The 26,881-nt window shown below is 46.8% G+C and overlaps 1 protein-coding gene across 1 annotated transcript; it reads right to left on the reverse strand.

The window, feature by feature from the left end:
* Window positions 1-10,894: 10,894 nt before the first annotated feature.
* On the reverse strand, window positions 10,895-26,133 carry LOC308577760 (cathepsin S-like). The gene is made up of 7 exons (XM_081178192.1): window positions 24,336-26,133; window positions 23,640-23,765; window positions 22,783-22,941; window positions 21,042-21,266; window positions 19,893-20,052; window positions 12,503-12,602; window positions 10,895-11,155 (listed from the first exon to the last, which is right to left on the reverse strand). The coding sequence occupies exons 1-7, from the start codon at window positions 24,462-24,464 to the stop codon at window positions 11,062-11,064; spliced, it is 993 nt and encodes a 330-aa protein (XP_081034318.1). The 5' UTR covers window positions 24,465-26,133; the 3' UTR covers window positions 10,895-11,061.
* Between the last annotated feature and the right edge of the window lie 748 nt (window positions 26,134-26,881).

Here is a 26,881-nt window from a genome sequence, read left to right on the forward strand (position 1 = left end):
TTCTGTTATGGCATTATTTATTATCAGCTTCGCTTTCTGTTCGGTGTATATTGCTTTTATCCCATTCCAAAATTCTTGACCCACTTCCATAATTTCTAAATTTCTCAGCATGAAGTCCCAGGTGACGTTATCGAAGGCTTTCTCCGCGTCAATAAAAATCAGACTAGCTGGCTTATCAATTCTGTCCGATAAATATTCTATTATATTAATTATGCCTCTTGTATTGTTTTTTATTTGCCTTCCCGGTAGAAAACCCGCTTGGTCCTCATGCATTATCTTCACTAATATTTTCTTGAACCTTTTTGCCAAAATTCCCGCAAAAATCTTATAATCTGTATTTAATAAGGAAATGGGTCTATAGTTTTTCACTTGGGTTGGGTCAGTATCTTGTTTTGGAATTATTGTGATAAATGCCTCCTTCCAGGTGCTTGGGATCTCTTTTTCCTTTAGGGTCTTATTCATCACCTCAACTAACGGAACCGTCAATATATCTTTCATTTCTTTATAGTAGCTCGCAGTAAACCCATCTGGGCCCGGAGCTTTACCTCTTTTCAGTTCCTTTATCACTTCCTCTACTTCCTCTCTGGAAATGGGGGCATTTAACATTTCTCTTTGCTCTATCGAAATCTTCCTTACCATTTTCTCTTTTAAATATCTCTCTATTTTCCTATTGTTGTTTCTATCCTTATTCTTGTATAATTGCTCGTAAAACTCCGTAAATCCTCTTCTAATCCCTTTTGGTTCAGTTAACTCTTCTCCGTTTATTTGTATTTTGTTTATTGTGTTTTGTTCCTTTCTCTTTTTGACTTGCCACGCAAGCCATTTTCCTGGCTTATTAGCAAATTCAAAATTTCTCTGTCTTAATCTTTTGATGTTCCACTCAACCTCCTTATTTATCAACATTGCAAATTGGGTTTGGAGGGATTTTATTTCCTGCAATATCCTTTCATTATTTGGTTTTTTAATTAGTTTTTGTTCACAATCCATAATCTGTCTCAAAATCTCCTTAGTTCTTTTTTCTTTATTTTTCCTTTTCCATGCATTTTGTTGGATGAGCAGGCCCCTCATGACGGCCTTACTCGCATCCCATACCACGTTTATTTTAACCCCTTTGTCTTGGTTATCTATGAAGTACTCCAATAATTTCGTCCGAATCTTTTCCACAAATTTTTGATCATCCCATAAGTTATCATTTAATCTCCATCTGAAAGTTCGTCCTTCAACCCCCTTCATCTCCATTATTATGGGGTTGTGGTCGGAGATAATTTTGGCCTGTATTTCAATTTTTGTAGTTCTTACTGTTAGTTCATTTGATATCCAAATTTGGTCTAATCTTGACAGTGATTCATTCGGTCCTGAGTGAAATGTAAATTGTTTCTCCATGGGGTGTCTCAATCTCCATATATCTACCAAGTTATAGTTCTTCACCATTTCAAAAAATGTCTTAGGTAGTTTCCCTCCTTCTGTCTTAGTTTTCCTTAATCTATCTATTTCTGTTGAGACCACCCCGTTCATATCTCCCATTATTATGATTTTTTGGTCCATGTAGTCAAATAATCTCTCTTCCAATGATCTGAAAAATTCTGTTTTATTGCCATTTGGTGCATAGACTCCCACTATTATCATCATTTCCCCTTGCCATTTAATGCGGACTGCGATCATTCTCCCTTCCTCATCCTTAAATAGCTGGTGTGTTTCAATGTTGTTTTTAATATATAATACTACTCCTCTTTTTTTCTTTTTATCGGAGGAGATAAACTCATTTCCTAACCTCTTATTAATAAGGATTTTCTTATGTTTACTGGCCACGTGGGTTTCTTGAAGGCATATGATATCTAAATTTTTCTTTTTTAGAATGCGTTCAATTCCATTGCGTTTTTTCTTATCATTCATTCCATTAACATTCCAATTCCATAGTTTTAAAGACATATTATTTTAGGTGCTACTCTGAGTTAGTTGTTACTCTGTAACCTTTCTGTTTCCTCTCCTTCTTCCTCCTCTTCTTCTTCTTCTAGTTCTCCTCTACTTTGTTCTTCCTCTTCACCTAACTCTAAATCCTCCCTCAATCTAGATCTACCTTCTGCACCCTTCTCCTCTTCCTCTCCCACTTGGAGCTCTTTATATCTTCTTGTGAATTTTCCTATTTCTTCGGGACTAGTCAATCTTCTTTTAACACCTTTATAAAAGAAAGAGACCCCTTCCGGAAATTCCCATCGGAAGTCAATTCTATTCTTTTTAAGTAGTTGAACTAGTGGTTTATACGATTCCCTCCGTTTAAGCAACCTTATGGGGACGTCTTTAAATAAAATAATATAATGCCCATCGATGTATAATCTTTTTTCCCTGTTTCTTTGCAAAACCAAATTTCTCATCTCTGTCTTTAAATGTAACTAAACAGTCCCCTGGATATTTCCTGGCTTTATTTGTTTTAATTTTCATTCTATACGCATTTATGATTGTTCTAGCCACATCTTCCTCTTCCACTTCCATCCACTGTGCTATTGCCTTCACTAATCTTTCTTTTATATTCTCGTTTTGTACTTCTGGAATTTGTCTCAATCTTAAGTTAATCTCCCTCTGTTTTAGATCGTTCATTGCGATGGAGTCTTTAATTTCTTCCTGTATTTTGTTTAACTCTACTATCTCATTTCTCAATCTTTCCTCCTCTCGCTTCATCTCTTTCATTTCCTGCTTTGTCTTTTTTAGTCCCTCGTCCACTCTTTTTGAAACCTCTTTAATCTGTCCTTTTAGCTCGCTTACTGTCTCTTCAATCTTTTTGTCCATTTTTCCGATTTTGTTGTCCACCTGTTCCAATTTTGTTTCCAAATTTTTTTCGCTTTGTTTTATTTCTGCGAACATCCTCAGTATTTCTGTCCTAAATTCTGTTTCTTGTTTTGAAGCTCTCCTATCAGTTGGGGTACCTCCCTCTGCCCCTTTCTTCTGCGTATGTGACATTGTCCTTAAACCTTGGGAATTCCTTTTATGCCGAAAAAAAAAGAAAAAAGAAAAAATGTAAATGTATTCCTTATAGTTAAACTATTCAGCTTTCAAATAGCCCCCAAGAGGTCTTAGTCCCTCGGGATAGTATAAACCTTCTTAAATTTAACCACTTGAAATAGTCCCTTGAAGTCACAGAGTCTGTTTCCCCAACAGAAAAAAAAAAACAAAAAAAAAACTATCCCTCCCCTCCAGAGATTTTAAAGAGGTTAGTTAGGTCCACCAACCAGATTCTAATTACACTCTTCCCGCCTCAATTCAGACCCTTCCACCCACTCTTTAACAACCACTTTAACAACCACTTTAACAACCACTTAGCCTGTGAGAGTCTGAATCTCCAGTTAATCTTTTCCAGAGTTTAGGTGCAATGCTTAATTTAGTCCAGCAGGGGGAGTCAGTTCTTAAGCAGAGTTCTTAAGTGTAAAGAGAGTTAGTCAATTAGTCTTTCCTGTTTGTGGATTCACGCTGTTCACACTGTTCTTCCCCCGTTCCTGCCTCTTCCCGTGGCCCAAATATTAAGTCCAAAAAAAAGATAGAGAGAGCATAACAAACATAGCAGATAAAGAAAGCTCCCAAACAGCAATACAATAGCAAACGTGATTCCGAATGTCCAAAGAGTAGTCTTCCCTACCCCCGGAGTTTTCTTATAAACCACTTGGCGTAATGTCTCACAGGAATCTTAGTAAAAGTCCTCTTAACAGTAATCTCCTTTTGTCTTTTTTTATGTAGATTGCTCTTTGTAGTTCTGTGTCTCCGTTGCCATGACGACTAAATTTTTTCTAGTACCGCATTTCTCTGCCCTCCCTCGGTTGTTTCCCTTTCCCCTCTACAGTGGGAGAGGGTCTAATTTCAAAGTGAGTCAGTGGGGGAGGGACGGACAATGTAGCCACTAGCAGTAACTTACTTTCTCCTTCGGCTCTGCAAACCACACTGCGTCTTTTCCCACTGAAGACAAGCTAACGCTGAACTCGGCTGTTTCTCTTTCTTCTCAGATACTTCCTTACGCTCTCCCCTTTGCAATTTCCAGCATTCTTTCTGCGTATCTGAGTTTCTTTGTATCGAGGGCAAGGCGCTTAGCCTGCAGGCTTGAGGCTTCGCTAATTCGCCGCTGTAATGGCTGTAATGGCTGCCCAAATTGCCGTCTCTCGTTCCGTCGCTCTCTTCGCCTTTATACAAAGGCTACCTGACGACCAGACGAGTGACACCTTCGCACTGCTGGGCACCAAGACCTCTGGATACCCTCCAGAGGGTTAGCGGGAGTTTTGTCGCCCTCAAAAACTCCCAATTCGGCCGAAAAGCTAGAGCTCTCTCCGGAGAGACAAACCCTCGCCTGCAACCGGATCCGCGCCCGCCGGAAGCGCTTCCAGCATAGAAGCTCCTTAACGGAAACACGTCTTCTGGACTTACGACGTGACAGCTTCCGGCGAGGAATGGGTCTCCCTATGGGAGCTTCTGACACCTCCCCACTGTTCTCGCTGGACGTGTCCCTGAGCCCTCCCTCTTGCTCGCTTTCCCTCAGAGATCCTCCCCTTTTCCTGCTAGTTCCTGCTTTAGCTGCTGCGTCTCTCTCAGCCCTCGTGAGACTTTCCTCCAGAGACCCATCTCTCCCCCTGCTGGTCCCTGCTTCCGCTGCTGAGTCCCTCCCAGCCTCCGTGAGCCCTCTCCCCACCTGTTCCTCCGATGGCAGTTCCCTGACATCCACCTCCCCTCCAGGACCCCCTTCACCCCCGCCCATTCCCTCTCCTCTGGGCGGTGAGGAGGTAAAACCCCGAAAAGAATCCTCTTCATCTTCAGACGTCTCGAACATTTCCCTCCATCGGTCGCCGTTCCGGCTCGCTGAATCCTCCTCCTCCTCGGAATCTGTGAACCCCTCCAACTCTTCTTCTTCGTCGGTGGTGGCAAAGTATTCCCTCCGGAACCTCGCCACTGGCTGAGGTTTACGTGGGAACCTCTGATGAAAAGTTTCTATTAAAACCTCGTCATTGACATCCTCTGCCATGACCCAGGTGTTTTCCGACTCCGGTTCCCCTTCCCACGTTACCAAATACTCTACTTGATCTCCCTTCCACCTGGAATCGAGGATCTCTGCTACATGGTAGCTGTGTTCCCTTTCCTCCATTGCTGGTCCCCGACTGACCCTCCCTTCTCTGTCCCCTTTATACGGTGACAGCAACGACCTGTGGAAAACTGGGTGCAGCTTCATGTGGTTCGGTAACCGGAGTCTGAAAGCCACTGGGTTGACCTGTTGCGTGACTTCAAATGGACCCAGTCTTTTGGGTCTTAACTTCTTACAACCCCCTTTGAATGGTAACCCTTGGGTTGACAGCCACACCTGGTCCCCCACCCTAATGGTTTCACCTTCTCTTCTGTTTTTGTCTGCCTGCCTCTTATATTCCTCCTTGGCCCTGTCTAAGTTAAGTTGGAGCTGGCGATGGATCGCTTCCATTTCTTCTACGAACTGTTCGGCAGCTGGAACGCTCCAGTTCTCCCCTTCCCCCCCTGGGAAAGCCCGGGGATGGCACCCGTAATTAGCCAAAAAGGGGCTCATCCCCGTGGACACGTTCTCCGCATTGTTGTAGGCAAATTCTGCCAACGCCAGCTTCTCCACCCAATCATTCTCTCTGTCATTCACATAACACCTCAAATATTGCTGGAGGATGCCATTGGCTCTTTCCGCCTGCCCGTTGGTTTCAGGATGCCGGGCAGTCGAAAAATTGACCTCTACATGCAGTAAGCTCATGAGCTTCCTCCAGAACCTGGAAGTAAATTGTTTCCCTCGGTCTGAAACCACCCTCAAGGGGGCGCCATGCAACCTAAACACATTTTCTACAAACAGTTTAGCGGTTTCTTCTGCCGTGACAGCATGTGAGCAGGCTATAAAGTGGGCCATTTTGGTTAACAGGTCTACCACAACCATGATGGCTGTTTTCCCTCTGGACTTTGGCAGATCAGTCATGAAATCTATTGCCACTGCTTCCCATGGTCTTTCAGGTGTGGGTAGTGGTTCTAATAACCCTGCCGGTGCCCGCCTCTCCCCCTTGGCTCGCTGGCATTGGTCACACCCTCTCACATACTCCCGCACATCTTCCCTGACCTTGGGCCACCAAAATTCCCTGGTAACCAGCCACATGGTTTTGTGTTGCCCAAAATGCCCTGCTGTGGGGCTATCGTGCAGTTGCTTGAGTACCTTCTCCCTCAAATCACCTTCAGGTATATATAACGCTCCCTTGTAATACAACGCCCCGTTTCTCTCCTCAAAACCCCCGGGTTTGTCTCCCTCCCTCCTGAGACCCCTGAGTTTGTCCTGGGCGTATTCATCATGCACCGTTCCCTCTACCAGTTCCCTTTGCCCCACCAATGCCGCCCCACACACCCAGCGGTCCTCTGGAATAACATGTCTTTCTTCGGGTGCTCCCTCCCCCTCCAAATATTCAGGTTTGCGTGAGAGAGCGTCCACCCTAACGTTCTCTGGGCCTGGCATGTAACAAATCTCAAAGTTAAATTTGGAGAACTCCTGGGCCCATCTCAACTGCCGTTGGTTGAGCACTCGCGCCGTTCTCCAATACTCTAGGTTCTTATGGTCAGTGCACACTTGCACCTTATGTTGTGCACCAATTAGCAGGTGCCTCCATCTCCGGAAAGCCTCATGAATAGCAAGAAGTTCTCGGTCGTACACCGTGTAGTTCCTCTCGGATTTGTTCAGCTTTCGCGAAAAAAAGGCACACGGTCTCCACTCTGACTCCTCCTTCCCTGTCTGCAGAAGAAGCACCGCCCCTATGGCTCTGTCTGATGCGTCTGTTTCGACCCTCATCTTTTTTTGTAAATCCACATGCAGAAGTTGTCCTTCAGAGGCGAAGGCCCTTTTCAGTTCCTCAAAAGCTCGCTCCGCCTCCTCAGTCCAAACAAATTTCTTCTTACTGCTGAGACAGTCCGTGATGGGCGCCGTCAGGTGTGCAAAGTTTCGGATGAACTTACGATAAAAGTTCCCAAACCCTAGGAACCTCTGCACATCCTTCTTGGTTTTGGGTGTTTTCCATTCCAGCACTGCCTGGACCTTGCCGGGATCAATGGCTAATCCCTTGTCTGACAGGCGGTACCCCAGGAATTCCACCTCCTTGGTATGAAACTGACACTTCTCCAGTTTCACCCACAGCCTGTTGGCTTGCAGCCTGCTCAACACTTCTCTGACGTCTCTCACATGCTGCTCCTCATTCTCAGAATACACCAACACGTCATCTAGGAAGGCCACACAATTCTTGTAAAGCAAAGGCCCCAGTACGTGGTTCATAAACGATTGGAAGCACGCCGAGCCTGCTTGTAAGCCAAATGGCATCACGAGATATTCAAATGCCCCCAAAGGGGTGAACATGGTGGTTTTCCATTCATCCCCTTTCCTTATACGTATCAGGTTGTACGCCCCCCTTAGGTCCAGCTTTGTAAAAATCTTTCCCTTCCGCACCCTGGTCAAAATGTCATCAATCCTGGGCATAGGGAAAGCCAAGGGTTCTGACACTGCGTTTAAGGCCCTGAAGTCACACACAAGTCTCGGCTTGTCCGTGTTTTTTTTATCCACAAAAAACACTGGGCTACCTCCCACTGCTTTGGACTCTCTGATGAAGCCTCTCTTCAGGTTCTTGTCAATGAACTCTCTTAGCTCCTGCATTTCTCTGTCTGACATGGCATACAACTTGCCTACAGGAAGCTGTGCCCCAGGGAGTAAATTGATTTGACAGTCAAAGGGCCTATGCGGGGGTAGTTGGTCAGCTTCCTTCTCGCTGAACACGTCGCTGAGATCTGCATATTGTGGTGGTACCTTCACCTTCTCCATTACTTCCGTCCCTGCTAGGGTGGCTTGGGCCCCTGCTGAACCCTTTCCCCCTTTGCAGTGTTCTAAGCAATGTGCTGAACCCAAGGAAACCACTCTCTGATGCCAGCCCGCCAGCGGATCATGTAACGCTAGCCAGCTCATCCCCAAAATAATAGGAGCTCCTCCCAAGGTGGCCACATTAAACGCTATCAGTTCTGTGTGCCTTGCCACCTTCATTATCATTGGGACGGTCTGCAAGCTGACTTCTCCTCCCAACAACTCCCTGCCATCGATCGTGGTCACCTGCAGGGGGTTGCTTAAAGGGATAGTCTGTATCTGGTGTTCAGCTGCAAACTCTTTGCTCATGAAATTGCAGGAGCTGCCTGAGTCCAACAGCGCCTTTATCTTTAAGGGGTGTCCATTTTGCAGCTCTAGCGACACTTCAATCACTAGGGCAGGTTGAGGAGCTTCTGGCATGGGCACTTTCACTGCTCTTTGGCCTGGCTGCTGTGCCCCGACTGTGGCAACCAGGCGTTGGCTTTTACCTGCTCCGGATTTCCCTCCTCTCTTCCCTCAACAGCTCCCACCATCCCTTGCCATTCCTTCCTCTGGGGGCAGACTCTGGCAAAGTGACCTGGCTGTTGGCAGAGATAGCATTTCCGGGCGCCTTTTCCCTCCTTCTTTCCCCCCTCACTGGGCTTTGAAACTGCGCGCGCGCGCGCTGTTCCGATTTCCATCGGCTCTGCCGGCGGGAAAGTTGTCTCTGGAATGTCAGGAATGCGGAACTCCTTCCAGCGTTCCCCTTTCCCTTCCCGCCTCTCCAAGGCTCTCGCCTCCTGGCGCGCCCCTATGGTCAGCGCAGATTTGGTCAGCTGATCCATAGAAACCGCCCTGGGACTCCGGGAAAGTTCATCTTTCACAGCCGAAACAAGACCTTCTTCAAATAGCATTTGAATGGGTGCCGCCGATAAGTCCCACCCCAATCTGTGAACCAGCATGGTGAACTCAGTCCAGTACTCACGGACAGATCGGCTTCCCTGCTTGCAAGCCATTAGCTGTCTGCGCACCACTCCCTCCTCAATATCGCTGGAAAACATGAGATCCATTGCACGAAAGAACTTCATGGTGTCCTTTAGGACGTCATTGTGCGTTGCCATCAGGGGTCTAACCCAGTCCCTCGCCCCTTTTTCAAGATGCCCAATCACAAAAGCCACTCGCGATTCCTCGTCAGGGAATTCATCAAACTGCACATTGAGGGCATATTGCATCTCTGTTCTAAAGGCATGGTAGTCCTTGGGGTCCCCCCCAAACTTCTGCACCAATCCTGGTACCTTTCTGGTGAACTGGGTGGCTCTCCCCTTCTTGTCTGCATCCTGAGCCCTTCTCTCCTCAAGCCTCGCCGTCTGCAGCGCCAGTTGGATTTCCAACGCTCGGTACCTTTCTTCCAAGCTTGGACCCGCTCCAACTCCTGCCTCTCCGGTTCCGGCTGGGTCACTCATGATGCCTTCTCCTGCACAGGCAGCTTACAAAGACTGTCGGAATGCTGTGATGGGATGATTAGCTGCTTGTGCGTAAAATCGTGGTCCCTCAGAGTTTGTGCAACTCCACAAACCTCTGTGTGTGACAGAGCTCCTCAGACATGTCTGCCCTAGTCACTTGCAGATTCCGACAGTGGTTGTTTTCGGAAGCGCTTCCAGCATAGAAGCTCCTTAACGGAAACACGTCTTCTGGACTCACGACGTGACAGCTTCCGGCGAGGAATGGGTCTCCCTATGGGAGCTTCTGACACCTCCCCACTGTTCTCGCTGGACGTGTCCCTGAGCCCTCCCTCTTGCTCGCTTTCCCTCAGAGTTCCACCTCTTTCCCTGCTGGTTCCTGCTTTAGCTGCTGCGTCTCTCTCAGCCCTCGTGAGACTTTCCTCCAGAGACCCATCTCTCCCCCTGCTGGTCCCTGCTTCCGCTGCTGAGTCCCTCCCAGCCTCCGTGAGCCCTCTCCCCACCTGTTCCTCCGATGGCAGTTCCCTGACAATAACCTTTCCCAGTCCTCAAACATAATGTTATACCCAATATCCTGAGCCCATTTTATCATGGCTGATTTGACTGTCTCGTCTTAGGTGTTCCATTTAAGCAGCAAGTTATACATTCTCGAAAGTACCTTAGTCTTTGGTTCAAGCAATTCTGTCTCTAGTTTCGATTTGATTTGACTGACAATCATTAACAGACATGCTTTACCATGAGCTGTTCAGTTTAATATTTTTATTTGCCTATCTCACCTTGTTTTCTCCCAATAATGCCAATTAGACAGTTACATTTTTAAGGTACAGGGAACCAGGCAGAGGGCCTTCTCAGTGGTGGCTCCGCCCTGTGGAACACCTTCCCACCAGATGTCAAGGAGGTAAGCATCCTGATTTTTAAAAGACATCTGAAGGCAGCCCTGTAACGGGAAATTTTTTAAATGTTTGATGTTTTTATATATACTGTAAGTCGCCCAGCGTGGCTGCTGCATATTACAGTCAGATGGGTGGGATGTAAATAATAAAATTATTATTATTATTATTATTATTATTATTATTATTATTATTATTCCTTTTGTTTTCAAAACACCTTCATAGCAGGGCATAAGTTATTAATCCATAGCTTGCTTGTCCTCACAAATTCCTCGGAGTCACCACACTGCCATGTTCTCGGCCAAAGAGTCGATTGACACAATGTCCAACCAACTCCTTTCCCCAATGACACTTATTCTTTGTGAAATACTCACAATGCAAATGCAATACAAATACTGGCAGAGCGGGGATTTGAAACGGTGTCCTTGGTGACATCTGCACCAGACATTTAAAGCACATTTAAAACATGCCGCTTCTCCCAGGGACTCTTGGGAACTTTGGATTCCCACCCCACCCCCAACCCAAAGAGCCGCAATCCCCAGAACCATCAACAAACCAGAATTCTATGGGTGAAGCCATGGGCTTTAGATTTGCACCAAAAGTGCCTTGGGTGTGATCCTCACCCAAATCCAAACTAAATGCAACCTTCAGAAAACACAGAATGTGCTGGATTTATGCAAGAACTCACACAAAACAGCCAGGCGCATGCTTAAGTATTTATTAATATCTGAAAATCGAGATGGCACTCTATATTATTTGATTTCAAAGTGCTTTATTTGGTAGCTATGAAATAAGAGGTGAAGCGTCCTGATGATTCGTTGCTCTGAAGTTTGGAAGATTCCAGAAGGAAGGGTTGTGGAGCCTTAGCTGGTCACACAGGGTAACTGGCCACACGTGCCACGCCACACAGATTGACGCCTCTTCGCATCCGCATGTAGCCGTTCTCACCCCAGTAAGGTCCCCAGCTATGGAAGCAAGAGAGAGAAGGATGGGGTCTCTCTAAAATGCTTCAACAGGAAATGACAGGAGAGTCTGGTGAATCAAAGTGGAGTCAGACTCGGTGCATGGATCTGTCAGTCCTCTTAGTTCCACATTTTTCCAGTCTTAAATCTAGTTCACATTTTTTTAAAAAAAATCACCCCAAAAACTCAGAAGCATGTTGTCCTGTGAATTTTCCTCAATAAACACATTTTTGCAGAGCAACGTCTCCTAATATAATGCATTTCTGTTATTTTCAGTAATATGCATTTTGATGTTCTACACTTCACCATCTCTTGGAGGGAGAACAGCAGTGTAAAATCCGAATACGGGCAAATTTCGAAGGATGGGTGTGGTTTCTGTATTGTTTCAGAAAGTGCAAAATGGGTCAGTTTGCCTTCAAATGCAAACTGAATCCAATTTCTTGCACCATAACAGTTTAGGGTTATCCAGTGAATAAAATGTTGGTGGAGTCGAGGTTGGGGGGGGGGGTATAATTGGACCAAAGTGGATCTATGCAGATGGCATAGGTTATATTGGGTTATATTCAAGGACAGGTGACCCTTTAATTCATAATTAAAAGTCCATGGCATTGCAGTGACCCATGGGTTGCATTATGGGGGACCTATAAGGGGCACCTGAGGCTGAGGGCAGCTTTAGTCCCCACCACAGAAATATCACCAGTGCATCCTTTAATTTTGTTTCTTGCCGCTGTTCAATATTATCGGTCCAAAGGAGGCCACCCAAGCCCCAGCTTGTATTATCCAGACCTGATGCCTGGCAACAGATCTGCAGGGCACTGAGAAGTGGGATCTTGTCCTGTGGCCACTGAAAGTCTGGGGAGGCAACAGGAGCACAAAAAAGGATTACCGTTACTAGGTGCCAAGTAGGGCTTAGTGATATATTGATATATCGTCCAAACCCAATTTGAAGTCCATAATGTGATATCAGGTTCATAGTTTTTGACCTGGTCAAAAACGAATCATGAGGTGTGTGTGCTATGCAAAAATCACAATGCTGGAAAAACCGTGAAGACGCTCAGTGCCTCTCCAGCAGTGGCATAGCGTGGGGGGTGCAGGGGGGGCCGGCTGCACCGGGCGCAACATCTGGGGGTTAGGGGGCGCAAATCCACGGGTTAGGGGGCGCAAATTACTTGCCTTGCCCCGGGTGCTGACAACCCACGCTACGCCACTGCTCTCCAGCGCTCCATCCTGATTTCAGACGTTGTCATATATCAGTATATCACAATGTTTAGCTGTTGAAAGCCCAGGCCAGGTACGCTGAAGGTCAGAGGATGAAGCTGCAATCTCTGTCTCCTGGGCTCCCCATGTTACCTGTTCTTTATGATCCAATAAGGAATTCCATTCTGAACACCATAGCCAACTGCCAGCACGGCATGGTTCAGGTTGGTCCCGCAGGGGTAGTCAAAGATTCCTGGATAAAGAAGGAGTTGGGGAAGGGGGAGGGAGACAAGGTGAGAATGAAAGAGAAGATAGGGAGGACATTCCTGGGTCGTCTCTGGAAAAGGCAACTCACATTCTGGGCACTATCCAGCATTGGTCCCAGTGAATGAAGGGACACAACCAACTTAAGCCTATTTATTTCCATTTGGTCTGCTCTGTATGGGACTTAGTTGCAGGTTGCTCCCTGAGCCACTGCCCTTCCACACTTCCTTCAAGGAAAAGCTGAGGGATTTGGCAGCAAATTTAGGATTCCCTCTCAAAGTAAATGAGCTGGCCTGCCTGCTCTCCAACGCCATCCTCTTAGGCACATTGCAGCAGCAACTCAAGTGCTGCTGGGACACTGCCAAGCCCACCCAGGAGTGCCAGTCGCTCCCACCGAGAGCTCGCCAAGCTGAGAGGGCAAACGCAGCGACCAGCAGGTGGCCTCCATTAGAAGCAGCCACCCCAGGGGTGCAGCAAGTGAAGTCCGCCTGCTGCCTCCCACGCGACATCTGCAATGAGGTTAGGGCTGCAGTCCTTGCCTTGCCCTGGGCTCTGGAAACGCATGTGTCAGGGGTTCAGAAGCAGAGACGCAGAGAAGGGAGGAGACAGAGAGCGAGGGGGAGGAATACGAAGGAAAGATGAGTGGGGATGACGAACCGAGATCGCCGAGCTTATCCAGTGAGTCCGAGGATTCCCAGAAGGGAGCGCCAGCAGTCAGAGCAAGGGGGGAAAGCAGGGGGACACCCCAGGAAGAAGGGTCCAGAGAGGAATCAGAGAGCAGCAGTTGGAGATCGGGACCCACGTACCCAGACGGGAACAGCGGGGAGAAAGGGGACCAGATATCGGGTTCCGGAGGCTTTCAGAAGGAGGGAGGGCATGAGTCAGGAGTAGTCACGCCCACCTCGGGGAGCGACGAAACGATCAAGAGGAAGGTTGAGAGTTGGGCGCGCGCGCCAAGTTCAAATGTAGCGGAAGCTGGCGCAGTAAGCAGCCCAGAGAGTGAACCAGGTCCCAAAGCCCGCCGCAAGGAGGCGGAAGGGTCAGGGGGGTCCGCGTCAGAAGAGAGTAGGAAAAAGGAGACCCCGGGGGGCAGAAGGACCCAGAGACGGAGGGAAAGGCGCAGGAGGTGGAGCAAGGCTAGGGTATTAAGCTGGTGTGCTAGAGGCGGAGACTCAGACGGGTCTTCGCCGGTCTGACCTAGAAGAAGTAGGGCTGCATATTGCAGTTTGGAAATGGAAGCTGTAATCCAATAAAGACTCTTTTAACCTGAACGCTGGCTAACGTGGTCCTATGTGAGCTGGGACTGAGTGGCAGCCCTGACAGTAAGACCCGTCTCTTTTAAGCTTCGGACACCTGATACCTCGCAGCGGAGGCAGAAGCAGCGAGAGGAGGAAATTGGTGTTTGGGAGCGAGCTCACAACGGTTGGCAGAGATGACGGAAGCAGAGAAAATTTCAGCGCTGCAACAGGCAGTGACCCAATTGAACGCGGAGGTACAGGCATCCAAGAAAAGGGAGGAGGATGCGGCAGCCGCCTACAGAGATCTCCACGCCAGGTTTGAAGCATTGGTTAAGCATGGGCAGCCAGGACCCAGACCGGAGGGGGTTGGGTTGGCACGGAGAGCAGGAGGGCTTGTGGCTCACTTCGATGGGAATTTACAACAGTACCCCAATTTTCGAGCAGACGTAATGTGCGCACTGCAACTGCTGGCGAAAGACTTTAGGGATGAGGAAGAGAAAGTGGGGTTTATACTATCCCATTTGCATGGGGATGCTAAAGCGTGGCTACGCAATTTGTGGAGGGATAAAGATCCGGCGCTTCAGAATGCAGATGCCTTTATCAAAGCGATGGATGCGTGCTTTTTATCTACCATTGACGTGGATCTTGCCCGACGGGAGATTCATGGACTGAAACAAGGGAGGGCGAGCGTACGCCAGTATCACGCCCGCTTTTTTGCGCTGGTCAGTGCCTTGGAATGGGACCGGGATTCGCCCCCAGTCAGAGACCTCTTCTGGGAGGGATTAAGCAGTGCTGTTAAAGACGAAATTGCGAGGGGGGAGAGGCCCCGGAGCACGCAGGAGGTGGTCCAAAGGGCGCTGACTGTGGGGGTGAGGCTGGAAGAACGTCCGTGGTGCAGAGACGAAGGACGTGGAGGGCGCGAAGCAGCGAGAAGTTTCTCTTTCGTTCCCAGGGACGCTACGTGTGCGCAATCTACACCTCCGCCAGGAGGGGGAGTGGAACCTATGGAGGTGGGAGGAGCCAGGGCTCAGTCAGCTACCAGAGCCCCTGCACCGGCGGCAGTCAAGACTAAACCTCCTAGAGGGACCAGGAAGTGTTATATATGCGACAGCTCTCAACACTTGGCGAAAGAGTGTCCCCAGAGGAGCTCCAAGCACACTGCAGTCTCCGCAACGGTGAAAGCGGCCACGCAACACAGCGAACACCAGCAGGGAAACGACGATGTCTGGCTGGAGACAGAGGCACTGGGGTCCAGCCAGACGCATCACTGAAGCAGTCCCCAGCGATCTTGCAACCCACAGACCCCCTCCCACCCAAACCAGTAGTGCAACTCACAGCATCTCTCCAGCTGCCCGATGGCGTCACTATCGAAGTCCCGCTTTCTGTGGATTCTGGAAGCAATGCAGACTTTATAGCACAGGATTTTGTGGAGCAGCACGCTATACAGCTATTGCCGGCCACTCTGCCCCTGCAAGTCGTCACAGTGGATGGCAGAGAGTTGCTGGGGGGGCAGGTGGTGAAGCAAACGCCGCCAATGGTGATGCGCCTTGGCAACCACAGGGAAGTCATCAGTTTTAACGTCACACGACTGTCGGACACACCCATTGTGTTGGGCATGAGTTGGCTGGACAGGCACAGTCCGACACTGGCTTGGTACCAGCGACAGCTGATCTTCGGCTCCTCTTACTGCGCAGAACACTGCATCCTGCCCGGACAGGAGGGAGAGGAGGAGGAATCACAACTGCAGTTGGGAACGTTGCAAGCAGTCCCCCACAAATACGCAGACTTTCTGGAGGTCTTCTGCGAGAAGGAGGCAGACAAGTTACCACCGCACAGGCAATATGACTGCAAGATTGACCTCCTACCAGGGGCGACGCTACCGAAGGGGAGGCTGTATTCCATGTCTGAGGATGAACTACAGGAACTCAAACAGTTCATAGATCACAATTTGGAGCGCGGTTTCATCCGGGAGTCCAGGGCAGTAGGGGGCAGTCCTGTTTTCTTTGTGAAGAAGAAGGACACGCCCCAAAAGAGGCTGGTGGTGGATTTTCGCCTCTTGAACAAGATGACCAAGCCCTCTGATTTCCCCATGCCCAGGATTGACGACCTACTGGCGACGGTGCGCAAGGGACGCGTGTTTACCAAGTTGGACCTGCGAGGGGCGTACAATCTCATCCGCATGAGGGAGGGCGATGAGTGGAAGACAGCCATGTTCACGCCTCTGGGCACCTACGAGTACAGAGTGATGCCGTTTGGATTGCAAAACGGTTCTCACTGTTTTCAAGCTTTCATGCATCATGTGTTGGCGGGACTCCTCTACAAGAAGTGCGTCTGCTTTCTGGATGACATCCTGATATTCTCCGAGTCGCAGCAAGCGCATGACCAAGACGTTCGGGAGGTGCTGGAGAGGTTGCAGCAGCATAGACTGTACGCCAAACTGGAGAAGTGCCAGTTCGACACGACGGAGGTGGATTTCTTGGGTTACAAGTTGTCGGACAAGGGGCTAGCCATGGACAGCGCCAAGGTGCGAGCGGTGTTGGATTGGAAGAGCCCGCGCAACCGGAAGGAGGTCCAGCGGTTTGTCGGCTTCGCCAACTTCTATCGCAAGTTTATCAAAGGGTTCGCGATGCAGACGGCGGCTATTACGGACACGCTAAGCTCCAAGAAAAAGAAATTCATCTGGACGGAGCAGGCAGAGCAGTCCTTTCAGGCACTCAAGCGTCTCTTCGCGTCGGAAGAGCAACTGCTGCATATCGACCCCAGCAGACCGATGCGGGTAGAGACAGACGCGTCCGATAGAGCAGTGGGAGCTGTCCTGCTGCAGAGGGACCCACAGGGGGTCTTGAGACCGGGAGCGTTCTACTCCAGAAAGCTCAGCAAGTCGGAGCAGAACTACACCATCTGGGACAGGGAGTTGCTTGCCATTCATTTTTTTTTTTTTTAATAAATTTTTATTGGTTTTACAACATTTTTAAGCAAAACAAACAAACACAAAACAAAACAAACATACAAAATAATTTCAAAGATATTTTCATAAACCTCTTTTCTTGGACTTCCCCATACCCCCCCTCTCTGCATCCCAGTGTCCATATTTGAACTAGCAACTCCCAGTTGTTACTTTCTAATCTCTGTCGTCTTAGTCCTCCTTTATTGTCTAACCTTGTATCCCTGTACCCTGTTACTTCTAGCAACCACAACATTTTAACATTCGTTGAGTTTATAGTAGTCCTTAAGATAGCTTTTAAATTTTTTCCATTCTTCTTCCACCATCTCTTTGCGTTGGTCACGGATTCTGCCTGTCATCTCAGCCAGTGTCATATAGTCCATCACTTTCATCTGCCATTCTTCCAGAGTAGGTAAATCTTGTGTCTTCCAATACTTTGCGATGAGTATTCTTGCTGCTGTTGTGGCATACATAAAGAAATTTCTATCTTTCTTTGTCACCAATTGGCCGACAATGCCCAAGAGAAAGGCCTCTGGTTTTTTAGAAAATGTACATTTAAGTACCTTTTTCATTTCATTATAGATCATTTCCCAGAAGGCCTTTATCTTCGGGCATGTCCACCAAAGGTGATAAAAAGTACCTTCAGTCTCTTTACATTTCCAACATTTATTATCGGGCAAATGGTAGATTTTTGCCAGCTTGACTGGGGTCATGTACCACCTGTATACCATTTTCATAATGTTTTCCTTTAAGGCATTACATGCCGTAAATTTGATACCGGTGTTCCATAACCATTCCCAGTCATCTGACATAATGTTATGTCCAACATCCTGCGCCCACTTAATCATAGCAGATTTAACTGTTTCATCCTGTGTGTTCCATTTCAACAGCAAGTTATACATTCTAGATAAATTCTTAGTATTGGGTTCTAGCAATTCGGTCTCTAGTTTTGATTTCTCCACTTGGAAACCGATTTTCCTATCCTGTTTAAAAAATTCCATTATTTGGCGGTATTGAAACCAGTTTTCTACTTTGTGCTTCAATTTCTCCTGACTTTGTAGTTTAAACTTGTCTCCATCCTGTTCTAAAATTTCCCAATACTTCGGCCATCCGACCTCCATATTGAGTTTCTTCACTGCTTTAGCCTCCACTGGTGACACCCATCTAGGGGTTTTATTTTCCAATAGGTCTTTGTATCTTATCCAAACATTAAATAATGCTTTTCTAACAATGTGATTTTTAAAGGTACTGTTAACCTTGTCATACCAAAGATATGCATGCCAACCAAAAGCATTATTAAAGCCTTCCAGATGCAAGATGTCCGTATTCTCGAGGAGCATCCATTCTTTCAGCCAGCAAAAGGCTGCTGCCTCATAGTACAATTTTAGATCCGGCAGGGCAAAACCCCCTCTTTCTTTAGCGTCAGTCAGTATTTTGAATTTAATTCGGGGCTTTTTGCCCTGCCAGACAAATTTCGAAATGTCTTTGTGCCACCTCTTAAAACATTCCATCTTGTCAAGAATCTGCAAGGTCTGAAACAAAAATAACATTCTAGGCAATACATTCATTTTGATTACTGCAATTCGGCCTAACATTGACAGTTTCAGATTTGACCATATTTCTAGATCTTTTTTAATCTCTGACCAACATTTTTCATAATTGTCCTTATACAAATTGACATTCTTAGGTGTTAAATAAACCCCTAGGTATTTGACTTTCTTAACCACTGTCAAACCTGTTTCCTCCTGAAATTTCTCCTTTTCCATATCTGTTAGGTTTTTCCCTAAGACTTTAGTTTTTTGCTTATTCAACTTAAATCCAGCCACCTGGCCAAATTGTTGAATTATTTCTAAAACCCTTTTCGTACTAGTGTTTGGCTCTTGCAAAGTCAATACTAGGTCATCTGCATACGCTCTTAACTTGTAATGTTTAGCTCCGACCTGCACACCTTTGACCTGCTGGTCATTTCTTATCATATTCAGCAACACCTCCAGAACCGAAATGAAAAGTAATGGGGAAATTGGGCACCCCTGCCGAGTTCCTTTTTCTATCTTAAGTTCCTCAGTCACAACATTATTTACAATCAGCTTAGCTTTTTGTTCAGAATATATTGCAGCCATACCATTCTCAAAACCCTGGCCTACCCCCATCCCATGAAGATTCTTCCTCATAAAACTCCAAGAGATATTATCAAAGGCTTTCTCCGCGTCCACAAAGATCAATACTGCTTTAGTGTTTATATTCACCTCCAGCTTTTCCAAAATGTCTATTACATTCCTTACATTGTCTGCTAGGTGTCTTTTAGGGAGAAAGCCTGCTTGGTCTTTATGAATCTTCTCCATCAAAACTCTTTTAAATCTTTTTGCCAAAATGTCTGCAAAAATTTTGTAATCCACATTGAGAAGTGATATCGGGCGGTAGTTCTTGAGTTGAGTCTTTTCAGTCTCTGACTTTGGTATGAGTGAAATATATGCCTCTTTCCACGATTCAGGTGCCCTTTTTCCCTCAAGAATCTCATTACAAACTTCTCTTAGTGGTTGAATCAACCATTCCTTCAGCGATTTGTAGTATCTAGAAGTCAGTCCATCTGGTCCCGGAGATTTGCCCAGTTGCATATTCTGAATGGCAGCCTCTATCTCTTGTTCTGAGATTCTCTGGTTCAAGTCCATCTTACTTTGCTGAGAGATGTTTTGTAATCCATATCTTCCAAGGAATTTGTCTATATCTTCTTCATTTTGCGGGCCTTGGGTGTAAAGTTTTTTGAAATAACTTAAAAAGCAATTTCTAATTTCATTAGGTTTAGATATGTTCTTTCCATCAACCTCTAGGCTTGTAACGTGGTCCTATGTGAGCTGGGACTGAGTGGCAGCCCTGACAGCATGCTATGCCACTGCGGGCCTCTGTTTCACCACTGTGAGAACAGGATGCTGGACTTATATGGGCATGATCCAGCAGGCTCTTCTTATATTCTTATGCTCGATCATAAACCCCCCTCCGCCACATTCCCTCTATTGGGGACTGCTGTGCGTTGAGCGTCACCCAGAGACTGGGCTCGTTCTTGCAAGAGTGTTGCAGCCCCTGCTGTTCCACACCTTACCTGAACCATAAAGGTTGAAGTAGGAAGCATCCACCGCAACGGTAACTGGCACATTGAAGGCCACAGCTTCTTCCAGGGCCCTCTCATCATCTTGAGGGAGATCGACCCACCCTCGGATCCTGACCGCTCGGTCTGAGCTTTGGAATTTACAGTTTCCATCCTGCAAAGTAATAGGAAATTTTCTTTCTCCAAACCTTTATTGGGCATTAAAGATATAGACTATCTTAAAACATCCATATACTAAAAAATGGAAATATATACAAAGAAACAGCCATATAACAGCTATAGTAACAGAAATAATGGTAACCAATATTTTGGTTTTCTGTATATGGGAGGGCAGAAACAATTCTTTTTTTATGAAACCAACAATTATTTTTTGGTTTATTGATTTCTTACATACCACCCAGATCTCAGGGTGCTTCACAGAATGACACAGAAGTATTTCCATTCAATAACAGTGCAATGCATGGGGCACATTTAAATGTGACGCAGATGCAGATGAGGTCCTGATGAAGCTTTCTTATTCTTATTCTTCATCCCAATAAACTGCACCATCATGGGTCATTGGTGGGGGAAACAAATCTGTTCAAATGGGGCTCTCGCCTCTTTGGTTACTATAATGGTTTTTAATGTTTGGTACCAATAATGAAATTACTGGTATTGAAATAATAATAACAACAACAACAACAATAACCACCATTTTTTGGGATGTGGTAAAACCACCACCAGGCACGCAGTGGCAAGCAATTGACAGGTGTGAGCCAAAATTTGCCACCTGCCTATCACTAAATGTTTCTTTCTCTCCTTCCCATTGTCCAGAGGAATTCAAAGTCTTATGGACTAAATATTGAGGGAGGAAAGAAATATATATTTTGATGAATAATTATAAGGGCAAAAACACACTGGAGCTGGTGTCTCTCTCAAAGGTGAGAAGTTCAGGGCTTGTTTTCTTCAGTCCAAACTTGCCAAAACTCACTTCTGGCCCCTCTCAGGTGGGCGCCGTGACCATCATAAGAGAACAAGGGAGATGTTCATGGTGAGTTCCGGCTGCAAACACTTCCCATTTGGCCTCGGGTGGTAAAATGAAATGGGAGGCCCCTGTGCGTATGCCCCATGGTTGCAAAATGGCATGTCATGTTCAAATGCTACCTGTCCTGTGTAGGGGTAGACGCGTTCTGAGTTCATCCCGTTGTTCTGCAGGACGTACTGGAAGGCCCGACTCGGCCACCCTCCATTGCAGCCATAGTTCCCCTGTGGCCAAGCACAGTCCACAAGGTTTTGTTCACTCAGCGTGATCAGCCTGCGAGTCTGAATGCATAGGAGACTTTCCAGGGCTCCAACGGCAGCAAACGCCCAACACGAGCCACAGCTGCCCTGCGGAAGGGGAAAAACAGTTTGATTTGGTGCTCAGAGGCGGGGCAGCGTCTGCTCCACACTCTCTGCAGCAGACTCACCTTGGGCAATTTGCTCTTCCTCTATACTCCCGGGCCTTTGGCTAAGAAAGTGGGGAAACGAATGAAGCTGGGGCAGGAATCTGACAGATGCTGGGACTCTGCATTTAACTCAGGAGCTGAGCAGATTAGTGGGGTAAGAGAGTTGAAAAAAAATCACATCTGGCAACAACTGTGCCCCTTTGGTTTTGGATAATTTCAAATCTGGCAACCAATGAGCCCTTTTGGTTTCAGATAGTACATGGGTGACCCCTGACCATTAGGTCCAGTTGTGATGACTCTGGGCTTACGGCGCTCATCTCGCTTTATTGGCCAAGGGAGCCGGTGTACAGCTTCCAGGTCATGTGGCCAGCATGACTAAGCCACTTCTGGTGAACCAGAGCAGCGCACGGAAACGCCATTTACCTTCCCGCTGGAGCGGTATCTATTTATCTACTTGCACTTTGACGTGCTTTCAAACTGCTAGGTTGGCAGGAGCAGGGACCGAGCAACAGGAGCTCACCCCTTCGCGGGGATTCAAACCGCCGACCTTCTGATCGGCAAGTCCTAGGCTCTGCGGTTTAGACCACAGCGCCACCTGCGTCTCTAGTACATGGGTAGATGAGTCTAAAAAGCCCAGGATGCAAATTTTCATGGCCCTCTAGTGACTATGGTGGTTCATTTATCGGAAGAAATTTTTTTAGCGTTGATTTTGACCAAAATCATAGAATCATAGAATCATAGAGTTGGAAGAGACCACAAGGGCCATTGAGTCCAACCCCCTGCCAAGCAGGAAACACCATCAGAGCACTCCTGACATATGGTTGTCAAGCCTCTGCTTAAAGACCTCCTTTGCAAGGGGGTTGGACTAGACCAGTGGCAGCGAACCTATGGCATGTGTGCCAGAGTGGGCACCCAGAGCCCTCTCTGATGGCGCCATAGCCCCAGCAGGGCCGTTGCTGGGGGTGGGCAAAGGGACAGCCTCTCCCCCGCCACGCCAATGCGGGCAGGAAACTCTCCCTTGAGAGCACACCACCCGCAGCAGCATTGGGGAGAGCTGTGTGCCGGCCAACCAGTTCCCCCCACCCCATGCTGCAATTTAAAACAGACAGGGTGCTGGATAAGGAAGCATGGAGACAGTGGGTTGTGATGGCGTGGGTTTGGATCCGAAGCAGGTTTGGATTTTTATTTTTTATTTTGGCGGGGAGTGACAGCTCAGCTAGCCATCGAGTAACAGAAGGGTCTGTCTCTTACCCTTGAGGGCAAACAGGGGGCTCGCAAAAGTTAGCTTCTTTTGCGTCTTGACCTTGCTATGGACTTCGGTTGGTTGCCTTGGTTCAGATGGGGGGGGGACCTTCTGACATCCCTACCCCCACCTGAGGGATTCTCATCATTGCAACACACCTTGAGTCCCTGGCCTGGTCATTCTGGCCTTCCCTCCCACGCAGCCTTCTTCTCACCTGATCCTTCACGGGGGTGACACAACCTGTGTTGCGCCAGTCCACGAATTCAGGGAGCGCCAGAGTGCCAGACTTTTCGTGCATGGTTGCGCCGCCCCCCTGCTGTCTGGGCAGGTCAGGGCGGAGCCCATTCAGCTTCTCCTTAAATTCTTCTTTTGTCTGGGGAGCAGAGGAGAGTCGTCCATGTCAATCTCGCCAGAAGTAGCTGTGCCCCCCTGGGAAGCCAGGCTTTGCAGGAGCAGGGAGGCCCCTTTCCAGTTTGCTTCAGGCGGTGAAATGGGCTGAGCTGCCCCAACCTCCAAGGCTGCCTGTTGCAACTCCAGAGTCAACAACCAGTTTAGACTTCCTAAAAATAATTCGTGAATATTCACTAGGAACTGCAAAGGGGATGCAGAGGTCTAAACAGGGACAGAATATGCAGCACAGAATCTTCTAGTTATGTGTTTTCATCTAGCTTAAGCCTAGACAGCCCTAAGTAGTATGTAACGTGTGCTTTATTTTTCTGTTTTGTGTTCTAGTTTTCAATTTGTCATGGCCTTTGGCTAGCATAACAATAAAGCTATTTATTTAAATAATAATAATAATAATAATATTCACTAGTGGAGTGTTACCCAAACCTGGAAACGTACATGATTTTCATTGTAACTGCTGTTAATGTCTTATGTTATAAAATACAGATTTGGTTTAAGGGTGCTTTTCATGTTATTTGTCCCAGTCTCCAAAATACCTAGTTTTGGACCTCAGCGTACGAGCTACAAGCAGAGGACTGAGCAGAATTATAAGCTTGTCTATTGGGCTGAGAGAGGATTGACTAGCTGCAAAATCCATGATACAAGCCAGACTCCGAGTTTGCTTACCAAATCGCTGAACTGGTTCAACGCCATCTGAAAGGTGTGTTTCCCCTGGGCAGCTTCGCGGTTGTGCTCTTCGATGGTATGGAGATTGTCCTCCCAGACCGTTCTCCGGAAGTCTTCTGCATTCCTCTGCAGGGAAGCCTCTTGGTTAAGAATGAACAGACAGAGCCCAAGATAATTCTTGCCTCAAAGAATCAGAAGGCCTTGAGGCCAGAAGAGCTCAGCTCATACTCTCTGACATTTTCCCAATAAAAATAGGCACATCCTATTTTGTACCCTCCAACGTTTCTCTGATTAAAATAAGGACGTTCTAAAGAAAAGTGGGACATTTTAGGATCAAATCAGAAACCAGGATGGCTTCTGTAAATCCAGGACTGTCCCTGGAAAATAGGGACACTTGGAGGGTCTGCCAGTTGCAGGGAAATGGTTCCAGATCAGAATTTAGCTGCACCAGGATGCACCAATTTCTTACCAGTTGACGAGGAATGTGCGTCTTTGTGCATTGTTGCACATGCAATTTTCTTGGAGTTAGAAGGCAGAGGGATTGTTTTCATGCCCTGCCTATGTTTTTGCTGCTATTGCTGGACAAAGGCTGAATCCTTTACACACTACCCATGCTCAGAAGCACATGGCTCAAAGTGCAAGATTTTCTGAGACACACGCATGGTGTTCATTCTAGTTAAGTTGGAGCAAACTCACCTCACGGTATATTTTATTGTGGGTCCTCTTCCAGTCACTCCAGGCTTCATCCAGAGCTGGGTCTCTGGCCATGCTGAAAGTCCTCAGCAAGACCAGGCCGGTCAATGCCACCAAAGAGATCAGATGCATATCTGCACAGGAGACAACCTAAACCTCTAAGATAATTTCATGTATGTTTTCTCTCAAGCAAGTATTTTCTCTAAAAAAGTTTCAAAATGCACACATCTCCCCAAATATATACACCTACTAAACACACACATGCAGTACATATTTTTCTGAAATACATGTTAATTTCATTCCATTTTTGCATTAAGCTCTATGTGTGATGGTGGTGATGGGAGCAGAGATTGGATGGATGCTTTAGCTGAGATTCCTGCATTGCAAGGGGGTTGGACTAGATGACCCTTGGGTCCCTTCCAAACCAGTTGCTCTGTCTCAGTAATTTCACCGCTCTCAAAGGACCGCAAAATGGGCAACTGAAACCTAGTTGTGTTGGATCAAATGCAATTCTGCAGCCAAGTAATGTGTGAAATTCATACACTGAGATAAAGTCTGCATTAAAAATGTGTATACTGGAGAAAATAGTGAAATTGCTCTACAAGAATGTGCACTAAAATGACAAATTTTCAAGAGGATTTAAAAAAATTGCAAAGTGATGTGGAGAACTGTATTCAAGACTAGGTAAATAGGTAACTGAGAGGAATTGAAATTTTCAGGTTTGATTATCCTTAGTGACTCATGAAATTTGTTAGATGAAGTTTAGGGAAATTTTTAATGTTTGATGTTTTATCATGTTTTTAACTTTCTGTTGGGAGCTGCCCAGAGTGGCTGGGGAAAATAAATAATAAATGATTATTATATTATTATTAAATGCTGTTTCTGAATATCAAACATTTGCTGAATGCAGATAATATCCAGCATGAACAATCACAGCAATGGTGCTTTGAGGAGCAGGAAATCATTTTAATTTAAATCTCTCTGAACATGCCCTGTCTACTCTTTACAAATAATCTCCAATCTGGCTTCCAACAAACCTTACCTTTCCCTCAAGTGGAAATATTCAGAGAACAGGATCTTGGATGTCTGTCCACCCCGTCTGTCTGGACAGAATAAGTTCCAGCCCCCTTTTTATAAAGAGTGTGCGTATCTAATTTCCTCTCCCACCTTAAGTTCCTAGAAACAATTTGTCAAAACTTAACTGAGCAATAGTGACATTTCATGGTCAAAGGAAGAGGTGTGGTGCCTTCCTTCTGATCAATTTGGTGGGAAAAGCCGCACATGGGCGTTCCGGATTCAGCTTTCAAAAACCTCACCTTATCACAAATTTAGGGAACCTTGTTACAGTTTCAGAAACGTAATGTCCAAAGGAAGACAGGCACAGCTTTTTCCTGTACCCACTATTTGTATAACTATTGTTTCGTTTCATACACACATAAAGTAATACATTCACACCCAACCACACCCCCCGCACTCACACTAATCATTGACCAGACCATAATTGAGTACAAAAATGACCTAGAGATGTAACGTTAGACTTTTTCGCCTCTTTTCATTTGACAAATGTTCTGTGACATTGGGGAGGTGGTAATTCTGTGCTGATTTACTATGGATGTTTGTATGTGATGCCAATAAAAGGTTTGATGATGATGATGAGTACAAAAAATATGGAGAGATTTTGGAATATTTATAGAGTCTTTGGAAGGGGTGTTTGGGGAGCTGGGAGAGGCAGTACCTCTAGTGGGGGACTCATCCTGCTCCTTCTAGGACAGTTTGTCCACCTTTGGTCCCCACCCTGTGCTCAGCTCTCACCTGTGGAAGCTGTCAGCAGGCGAAAGTGGCCACAATCCTGGGAACAGCTTTAGCTGGTTGGCTAAACCAGGTGAGGGGAGCCGATGCGTCTCGAAGCCTTGGTGAGTTAGGGACATCCCTGCATGCGAAGACAGAGTGGATGAGGCCAAGAGGGGGTGCAACGGCCAAGCAGGTGGTTTCTACCTGTGCTGCAGGGGCAAGTGAGGGGCAGGTGGGGCTCATCCACCTGGGAAGGGAACCCCCTCTAGGAAAAGGACCCTAAACCTCCACTCCCAGCTTCAGGAAAAGAAAGGGCTCAGGAGGAAACCCTACACAAATCTGGAGTGGAGTCCCTAAGACGGCTGGGTGGCACCTTGTACGCCTCCTTCCAGCAACTCCTCCTGCCAAGCAAGTGCCCAGCGTCTTGTTCTGCTTTCCTTTGGTCCCCATCCGCTAGGCCAAGAGGGGGGTCTTCATTGCTGTCATCTTCACTGCTGGATTCCTAGCGTGGCAGAGCTAGTGGATCACCACTCTTTATATGCTTGTGGACACTCTCAACAAACTAAAAAAAGTTGTGCGATGGGCTTTGTCCTTGCAGAAGTTTATTGTCATTTTCACTTTTTGAAACTCTTAAATAATGGTACAGTGATACCTTGGGCTACATATGCTTCAGGTTACAGACTCCGCTAACCCAGAAATAGTACCTCGGGTTAAGAACTTTGCTTCAGGATGAGAACAGAAATTGTGTGGCGGCAGCG

Source organism: Podarcis bocagei (genome assembly GCF_964188305.1).
Source record: "Podarcis bocagei genome assembly, chromosome: 18".
Taxonomy (NCBI): Eukaryota; Metazoa; Chordata; class Lepidosauria; order Squamata; family Lacertidae; genus Podarcis; species Podarcis bocagei.